This window comes from Chrysochloris asiatica, unplaced genomic scaffold (genome assembly GCF_000296735.1).
Source record: "Chrysochloris asiatica unplaced genomic scaffold, ChrAsi1.0 scaffold00012, whole genome shotgun sequence".
Taxonomy (NCBI): domain Eukaryota; kingdom Metazoa; phylum Chordata; class Mammalia; order Afrosoricida; family Chrysochloridae; genus Chrysochloris; species Chrysochloris asiatica.
The window spans coordinates 33,040,504-33,050,523 of record NW_006408530.1 but is presented as its reverse complement, the minus strand read 5'-3'; the positions used below and the strand labels follow the sequence as shown (position 1 = coordinate 33,050,523).

Below are 10,020 nucleotides of genomic sequence, written 5' to 3'. Positions count from 1 at the left end.
TGACTGGCTAATTTCACTCAACATAATGTCCTCAAGGTTCATCCATGTTATGCGGTGGCTTGCCGCTTCCTTGTTATTCTTCAAGGTAGCATAATATTTCATTGTGTGTATGTACCACAGTTTGTTTATCCATTCTTCAGTTGATGGGCACTTTGGCTGTCTCCATCTTTTTGCTATTGTAAATAGTGATGCTATGAACATTGGTGTGCATATATCTTCTCCTGTTATGGCCCGTTTTTCTTGTGGGTAAATACCAAGTAGAGGAATTGCTGGATCATAAGGTATTTCTATTTTCAACCTTCTGAGGAAATGCCCTATTGCTTTCCAGAGAGGTTGGACCATTTTGCAGTCCCACCAAAACTCATCACTTTTTATTTCTTTTTTTTTTTTTTTTTCAGGTGCATGCTCCGAGTCCTAGACTCATTTGGCACTGAACCTGAATTTAACCATGCAAATTATGCTCAATCTAAAGGCCACAAGACCCCATGGGGAAAATGGAATCTGAACCCTCAGCAGTTTTATACCATGTTTCGTGAGTATTCATGTTTCACCTCTGCTTTCTAGAATGACTTCTGGGATGGATAAAATAAATAAATGAGACAGCCATTTGAACTGTAATTCTCGGGATAGTTAGCTTTCAAAATGTGTACCATTGAGCCTTTTTTCTTGGAAACAACTGAATTTCTTGTTTTGGAATTGAAAAGCTATGTGAACATTTTGTCAAAAGCCTTGGAGATGTTCTGGAGAGAAATATTCAATATCAAGTATCAGTAGAAATCTATGAGGAAAGGGCTTTGAGCTGGTGTTGGATTGGCAGGCTCTAAACATGTTCCATACCAGAACTGTTGCTTAGATTCCATTTCTGCTGGTAATGAGGTCTTCCCTGAGAATCCAGTTTCCACATTCAAGACTTCATCATTTGAAGCATCAAACCTTTAAAAAATATAACTTCTTTTAATGGAGCCATTTCAAACTCTGCTTCATACTTTTTTACTGGCTTCCTAAATATTAGTGCTAGAATAAAATGTCACCTTGTCCTATTGACTTGTAGTCACTGCTCTCATCGAGCTCAGTATCATCTGAGGGTACGTCATGAGAGAACACACCAGAAGAGACAGTGAGCTAACTGACCTCCACTAATGTGTTCTGACCATTTTTTAGTTTCGATGGTTTTCTTTTACACATTCAACATTTCTTATCGCTGCTAACAGTTTACCTGCCTCTAGCTTCTTTTTCTTTCTAATTAACTGGGGGACAGAAAGTCAAATAACCAAATTTGATAGTGTATATACCAAACAAATTTATCACTTAAGTCAACAGACCCTTAGCAATGATTTGATGTCTGCTTCTGGAAATGAAAGTATATGAGTTCGACAGCTAACTTGGATGCTCAGAGTGAAGAATTCCCATTTTCTAAAATTATTAGAGTAATTCTAAGGCAGTGGTTCCTATCAGAATTTAATTTCTGAGAAGGAACTCTGATTTCTTTGTTAAGTCTGACTCAGGAGGCCCCTGTCCTTGAGCATAGCCATGTGGCTGCCTTCGCTCTCATATGCAGTCACCTGAAGATGACTGCCCCCAGGCTCAGTAAATGTATTATTGCAGGTACATTGGACTCATACCTGGGCTTCATGTCTGAGAAGGGAGAATTGAGAAGAATTAAGGAAAATGGGAGAACAGTTTTTAAAACAGAATTTGTTTTTTACACATTCTCTTTTGCCTTGAGAGGTTTGTGAGAACAGGCTGGACACATTGTGAACATTAAAATCATTGTTCTTAGAGCTTTATCATCCTGTTATTATAATCTTTCTCTACAGCACAGTTTGGGAGCAGCCTCATATTGGACAAATTAGGTGACAAATGGCTTTCAGCATGGTAAGACATGGTGGGAAGCTTGACTTTTCTGTTTAGCTTGTAGGGACTGGAATGAGATCAGACAAAAGAACCTACGAAGTGGTCTTGTGTGTATGCCAAATAGCAGCAAATGTAACTTCTCTCTATAATAGTCACAACTGCCTGAAAGACTCCATGAGTATATGACCATCACGAGATGGTGCTACTTTGAGAGGTTTTTCTGTTGTTGTTAGATACCATAGTGTTAATTCAGACTAATAGCTACCCTAGACACAACAGAACAAAACACTGCCCAGTCCTGTACCACCTTCACAATTGCTGCTACTCTTGAGCTCATTGCTGCTTCTCATCCATCTCACTGGGGGTCTTCCTCTTTTCACTGACCCTCCACTTTACCAAGCATGATGTTCTTTTCCAGGGACTGATTCCTCATGGCAACATGTCCAAAGAATGAGAGACAAAGTCTTGCCATCTTCACTTCTAAGAAGCATTCTGGCTGTGCTTTTTCTAAGACAAGTTTTGTTTCTTTTTCTGGCAGCCCATGGTCCTTTCTGTATTCTCCAACACCATAATTCAAATGCATTGATTTTTATGTAGTCTTCCTTACTCATTGACCAGATTTCACATGCATATAAAGTGATTGAAAATACCATGGCTTGGGTCAGGTGCACCTTATACCTAAGCTGACATCTTTGCTCTTGAACAAGAGGTCTTGTGCAACATATTTGCCTTATGGACTAAGCTATTTGATTTCTTGACTGTTGCTTCTATGTATGTTACTTGTGGAGTCAAGCAAAATGAAATTTTTAATAACTTCAATCTTTTTTCCATTTATCATGATGTTATTTGTTGGTACAGTTGTGAGGATTTTTCTATACTATATGTTGTTGTTGTTAAGTGCTGTTTAGTCGGTTGCGACCCATAGTGACCCTGTATAGAGTTTCCAAGAAGCAGCTGGTGAGCTTGAACCACCAACCTTTCAGTTCAAATGGCTTGGCTGGCTGGCACTATTCAAAATACTGAGGTGCAATTCATACTGAAGGCTGCCGTCTTTGATCTTATCAGTATTTTAAGTCCTCTGCATATTGTAGGTTGTTAATGAGTCTTCCTCCAATCCTGATGCCACATTCTTCTTCATATAATTCACCTTCTCAGATTATTTGCTCAGCATACACATTAAATAAGTATGATGAAAAGATACAACTGTGGTGTTCACCTTTCCTGATTTAAAACCACTGAGTAGCCCTTGTTCTGTTTAAACAACTGCCTCTTAGTCTGTATACAAGTTCCTCATGAACACAGTTAAGTGTTCTGGAATTTCCATTCTTTGAAATGTTTCCCATTATTTGTTAAGATCCACACAGTCAAATGTCTTTGCATAGTCAATAACATTTGACACAAGTAAACATCTTTCTGGTTTTATCTGTTTCAGCCAATATCCCTCTGACATCAGCAGTGATATCCCTTCTGTATCCTCTTCCGAACCTGGCTTGAATTTCTGACAGCTCTCTGTTGATGTACTGCTGGAATCATTTTTTAATTATCTTCTGCAAAAATTTTCTTGCATGTGATATTAGAAATGATTTCCACATTCCGTTGGGTCACCTTTCTTTGGAATGGGTACAAATATAAGTCCCTTCCAACTGATTTGCCAGGTAGCTGTCTTCCAGATATATTCCAAATTCCAACAAAAGCATTCACTAAACATTACAAATAGACTGAAGTAAATGAAACACGCCTAACTACCCTTAACTTAAACTGAACCTTTACTTAAACTGACTTTAAAGCACAGTATTTTGTTTTAAATTCTTATTTACTTATATGAAACTATTATCAGTATACATGTATTATAGAAGTCAAGATTTTCAGTATGAAAAAGGGAATAGAAGCATAAAATTGAAGAATTTGTGCATAGACTGTAGGCTTCAATTTGAATAGAAAATATCAGTATGAACTCTTTTTTTTTTTTTTTCTCGCTTAGAAAATGTTTCCCAGTTCTCTACTTACAAATGATCTAAAAGTAAAGAATATCCAATAGCAGTGAATATCCTCAGCACTCAAATTGGGATTCCCCTAAAAATACCATTTCCTACTGAAAGGAAATGCATCCTAGGATAAATCGCTGAGTCTAAGTCTGAGGCATAAAATGTTCAAACTGGGGCATTGGTCATGCCAGAAAACAAGGAGTAAGGAAGCTAACAATGACCACTGGGTGATATCCAAAGGACACAAAAGCCAACCTGAAGGGGCTAGCACTCTTGAGCATCAAAAGAATCATGACTACTGTGACTTGAAATTGAATGAAAAATAATTTATGAGTCCCTTATTATACTCCAAATATACTCCCAATAGATGGTTGTTATTATTGGTTGCCGTCAAGTTCTGTACAGCTCTTGGCAGCTTCATGTATATAACAGAACAAAACACTGCCTGGTGCTGGGACATCTTTAGGATGGTTGGTGATTTCTAACTCACTGTGGCAGCAGGGTTCATCTTCCAGCACTGTATAGGGCTGTTCTGTTGTGATCCGGAGTGTTTTCATTGACTAATCTTTGGAAGGCCTTTCGTCCTATCCTGTGTTAGTCTAGGATGTCTTGTTGAAACCTGTCCAGCAAATTCACAGTACTGGTATTTGAAATTCCTGTGGTACAGCATCGGCATCGTAACATTTGTCAGAGGGGTGTTGGAGTCCAGACAGAAAACTCCACCATGTCCTATCAGTCACCTTTGTAAGTTGCTAGGACACCAACTCCTTACTCTGAAGAGTAAAGGAAAACAATCTAGCCTGTATCCTTCCTTTCTAGGACAGATTGTACTTGAAGGTAATCAAATAGTTGATGAGGGAAAGTTGATAATTATAGAGAAATCACAGCAACTAAATGCAAATAAGTGAATGTTAGAATTGGGAAATTAGCATTTTAAATCCCATAATGTTCATCAGTGGTTGTTAAATTCATCAGGCGATGAAAATGCTCCTCATGGTTGGGCTGTTTTCTGTGAAGGAAGTAAGGGCAAAGAAGCAGTTGGAGGCCTTTGTCATGATAAGATGCATCTGGGCTGGAGGAGTCTTCAAATAGCATGTGGACAAATGGAATTAAAAAATAATATTTTTCCACAAACGTTCTGAAGTCTCTTTGTGTTCTTAAACAGAACTGTTCCATATGGTTTCTTGACTGTAACTGTAATCTTTAAAGCAGCAGATTCTGCTTGGTGGGTTCAGGTCATCAACCTTTTGTTTACTTGTTTTGAAGTGCCATTGAGTCAGTTCCAACTCATAGTGATCCTGTATAGGGTTTCCATGGGGTGACTGGCGAGTTTGAACTACCATTCTTGTGGTTCAAACCAACTTTGTGGTCCATAGCGCCACACCAGGATTAGTCATCAAGTACAAACTGTTTGTCCCATCTGGGGACCTTGTTAATATAAATGGAGTGATGTTGTTGTTAGTCCCACTGAGTCAGTTCCAACTCATAGCAGCCCTCTAGACGGTTTCTGAAGCTTTAAATCTTTGCGGGAACAGAAAGCCTCATCTTTCTCCTGAGCAGCGGCTGGTAGACTTGTGGTTCACAGTTCAGTGCTTATCCTCTCGTGCCACCACACTCCCAGAAGTGAACTGATCCTAATCATTATATAACTAGTGTGTAAAAATGGACCTATACTGAGACATAATCAGACTTTTTTTGGCTAGTTGTTAGATGCTGTCAGATTCCAACTCACAGGGCCCCTGAGTACAACAGAGTGAAAAACTGCCTGGTCCTGGACATTCTCACAATAGAGCCTTTGTTTGAGCCAATTGTTGCACCCACTGTGTATCAATCAGTCTTGCTGTGGGTCTTTCTCTTCTTCACTGACACTCCACCTTACCAAGTGTGACATCATTTCCAGTTATTGGTCCCTCCTTATAACATGTCCAAAGTACATGAGACAAATTCTCTCCATCTTTGCTCATAAGGAGCATTCTGGTTGTACTTCTTCCACCACAAACTTGTTCATTCATCTGGTAGTCCATGATATATTCTATCTTCTTGGTCAGCGTCATAATTCAAAGACATCAATTCTTCTTAGGTCTTTCTTATTCATTGTTCAGTTTTTGCCATGATGAGGAGATTGAAAATACCATGGCTTGGGTCAAGGCATACCTTAGTCTTCAAAGTGGTATCTTTGCTTTTTAACACTTTAAAGAGACTTTTTGCAGCAGCAGATTCATCCAATGCAATACAACATTTGATTTCCTGACTACTGCTATCATTGATCATGGATCCAGTCCAATGAAACCCTTGATAAACTCACTACCCTCTCTGTTTATCACAGTGTTGCTTACTGGCCTATCTGTGAATATTTTCGTTTTCTTGATGGTGAGGTGTAATCTATATTGAATACTGTAGTCTTTGGCCATTATCCATAAATGTGTCAAGTCCTCTTTGCTTTCAGCAAGTCGGGTTGTATCATCTTTATGATGCAGGTTGTTAATGAGTTTTCCTCCAATTCTGATAATATGTTTGCTCAGCATACTGACTGAATTGTTGTTGTTGTTGTTGTTAGGTGCCATCGGGTTGGTACCGACTCATAGTGAATGAAACACTGCCTGGTCCTGAGCTAACCTCACAGTTGTTGCTACACTTGAGCCCATCGATGCTGCCACTTTGGCAGTCTGTCTCGCTGGGTGTGTTCCTCTTTTACTCAGACCCTCCACCTTACCAAACATGATATCCTTCTCCAGTGAGTATGCTTAGGTTGTTTTTTACCACTTGGGACATACAATCAAAAGTTTGGAAACCTAAGAAATAGAATATTATGCATGTAGAATCATGTCTTCTTGCAGTCCACCTGTCTTATTAGCATTTAACATTGTTCTGATATACATGTTCCCAGATAAAATATAGAAAAGGCAAGTCAGAGAGGACCCAGAAGGTGGAGAAAAATGGTGGATAAAATCTCACCATTGGTGAAGCATCTTCATTGTTATGAAGTGCCATCGAGTCAGTTGACTTATAGCAACACTATAAAGGGTTTCCAAGGTTTGAACCTCAAGTAAATGTACTGCTCTGGACATCAGGACTTTTGTACTCATGAGTACTCATCATTTACTTCTCATTGTAAGACTGCTTCTGTTACTCTGCTAACCTTTTCTCCACTAAGTTGGTGGAGTTTCTACACATTGAAACTTATTTTTCTTATGACTTGCTCCAGTTCTCTGTAACTATCTTCTCTGAGTGTTTAGTTTGCAAGTGGGCATAATAGTATGTGTTGGCATACACTGTCAAGTACCCACATAGACTACCTGATAACTTTCTAAGTATATTCTAGAGGGACCTGGTGGTTTGAGATCAGAAAGGCTTTTAGGCTGTATTTTATGTAGCTAAAAAGTCCTGTTGTTTCTCTCTCTTCAGCTTCAAGGCCTGACCGTCATCTAGACATTTCCCTTCTTGTCCAACTCTATCATGGCCTCTGCAATAGGCACTGAGGCGAGGCCTTCATGTTGCCATCAGAGCTGATTCTGGAAAGTTCATCTACAGCAAGGTTGTTGTTGTTGTTACTGTTATTGTTAAGTGTGGTAGAGTTGGTTCTGACCCATAGTAACCCCGTATAGGGTTTCTGAGGAGCAGCTGGTGAACTTGAACCACTGACCTTGTGGTTCAAACCCACTTTGCAGTCCAGATCATGGTATTTCTCCTTAAATACTGCAACACCTTCTTTTAGCCCATGGAGTCAAGCCCAAATCCCATATCGTGAGTCCAACACCCTATAGTCTTGAGCCTTCTCTTTCCCACTATGCACTTTCGCAAGTGTTGGTCCCAGCTTCACCCACATCTTGCTGATCTCTGAGGGTGCCACTAGATCCACCTCCTTCAAATCACCATTATAGCAAAATGTTACTTTTCCCCTGAGACTATTTAAATAACCTACTCAGTTTTTCCAGTCACATTTTAGAATGCTAATAATGGTTCCATTTGACATTTATGGTGCCTTTTTTGGGGAAGTGGGAGGAAGCATTCAATGTTTTTTGTAATGAATATGTCATCTTCCTTATTCAGTCTGTATGCTAAACAAATACTCCATGAAGATGGACTGTATAAATATGAAAACTACAGTATCAGGATTGGAAAAAGACTCATTAGCAACCTTCAATTTGCAGATGACACAACCTTGCTTGCTGAAAATGAAGACACCTTGAAACACTTATTGATAAAGGCTCAAATCATTGACCTTAATTCAGTCTTTGAGATAAATTATACCTGTGCCTGAAGAAAACAAAAATCTTCACATCTAGACTGATAAACATCATGATAAATGGGGGAAAAAAATGAAGCTGTAAATTTTGTTCTTTATAGATCCATGATCAATGGCCATGAAAGCAATAGTGAAGAAATCAAATGATGAATAACATTGTGCAAATCTGCTTCCAAAGCCTGCTTTTAAAAAGGTGTCATCTGCAAAGATGTCACTTTGATGATTAACATGTACCTGACACAAGCCATGGCCTTTCCAGTCACTTTTATATGCATGCAGAAACTGAACATTGAAGAAGTCTGGAGAAGAATTGATCCATTTGAATTGGGGTGTTGTTGACAAATATTAAGTATATTGTGAATTGCTAGAAGAATGAACAAATCATCTTAGAAGTCCCAAATGCACATTAGCAGTGAGGATGGTAGTTTCAGAAGATTCCATGGTCAATTAGCATACCATAGCCCACAAAGACAATGTTCCACATACTACTTTGGTACATAGTGATGGGGACCTTAAGAGCTCTCATAAGCAGCCATCTAAGATGCAACTATTTGTCTCTCCATGAGTGGAAGAAATAAGAGTGATAAAAACTGAAGATGCTTGGAATCAATTAGTCCAGTGAACTAATGGAATATGTGAGCATCCGTCTCCATGACTCTTAAGACCAGAAGAACTAGATGGTGCCCAGATACCATTCCCTCTCTTTCCCTGGAGATTATGGCTAGAAATAGCAATAGCAGAGATTATGAGATTCTTCTTGCCTGGTTTCAGGAAAATTTTGTATTAGACCGGCATTTATAGCCTACAGCTCTGAAAGGGATCACATTAGAAGATTCTGGATAGAGCGGGAGATAATGTGGAACAAAACTCAAAATTATTAAAAGATTGGGCTTACTGATCAGAAAGAGACTGGAGAAGCCCAAAATTATGACCATCCTTCAGGTCTGGACCGGAACTCACCCTCATGGTCCAATTTGCAACCACGTGGCAGACAGGTATATAGAGGGGACAACAACACTACCAAGGTATGCTCACCTTGGAGTGGCCATCAATTCAAGATTAAGAGGGCAACATTTACTTAAGGACAAAGTTTAGAAGGGCTAGGAAGGAGCGAGGAATAGAAATAAGAACCACAGGAAGGAAAGGGGATAACTATTATTACAAGGAGGAGTTTGCAATCATTGAGATGAAGCAAAGTGTATGATTTGTTGACCATGAAACTGATGATCTACTCAATAACCCTTCACGCAAGTCACAGTAAAAAGTTTCAAGACAAAAAGAAAAAAGAAGTGAGGTTGGTAAAACTTCAGCTGGGTTACTTTGGCCAGATGATTGGGAAAGATGAACTGATAGAAAAGAACTTCCTGGTTAGTAAAGTAGAGGGTCCAGGAAACCTTCATTCAGATGGATTGACACATTCAGTCACAGCGATGGACCCAAACATACCATTGATCACGGTGTAGGACTCAGACTTCCTTTTATGTCTCTTTTTCCCACTTACTCTATCATGATATTTTTCAAGGTTCCACTAAGACAAAGCTGTTTTATGTTCTTCTAATGAGATATATCCACATTTATATTTGTAGGGGATCCTTTTGTTATTTATTGTTGCAAATCAATTTTTGTGTTTTTTCTTCTTGCCCTGTCCTTGGCTTGACCCTATATTTAGGGATTCTTTCAGTTTGCCTACTGTGGTGTACTGTGACTTGTTATGCATCTGGCTTATTGTGAACCCCTGAAGGTAATCTCCATATATTCCACAGTCCCAAACAAGGAGCATGATGCTTCAGTAAATGAAAGAAAGAAACCTATCCACACACAGAAAATGAACAGAAGGTAGTTGCCCAAACCATTTAGAAGAGCAAAAGAAAACTCTGAAATTGTGTGGTGCTGTGGATTAATACGCTGAACTGCAAAGTCAGTTTGAACCACAAG

The 10,020-nt window shown here is 39.1% G+C and overlaps 1 protein-coding gene across 1 annotated transcript in view; it reads left to right on the top strand.

The window, feature by feature from the left end:
* The window catches only part of MGAT5 (mannosyl (alpha-1,6-)-glycoprotein beta-1,6-N-acetyl-glucosaminyltransferase), a 307,459-nt gene that overhangs the window by 154,332 nt on the left and 143,107 nt on the right, over positions 1 to 10,020 (top strand). Inside the window, exon 9 of the mRNA XM_006834588.1 lies at positions 399 to 532. Within this exon, the coding sequence (XP_006834651.1) occupies positions 399 to 532 (134 nt within the window). The remainder of the gene's footprint in view (positions 1 to 398; positions 533 to 10,020) is intronic.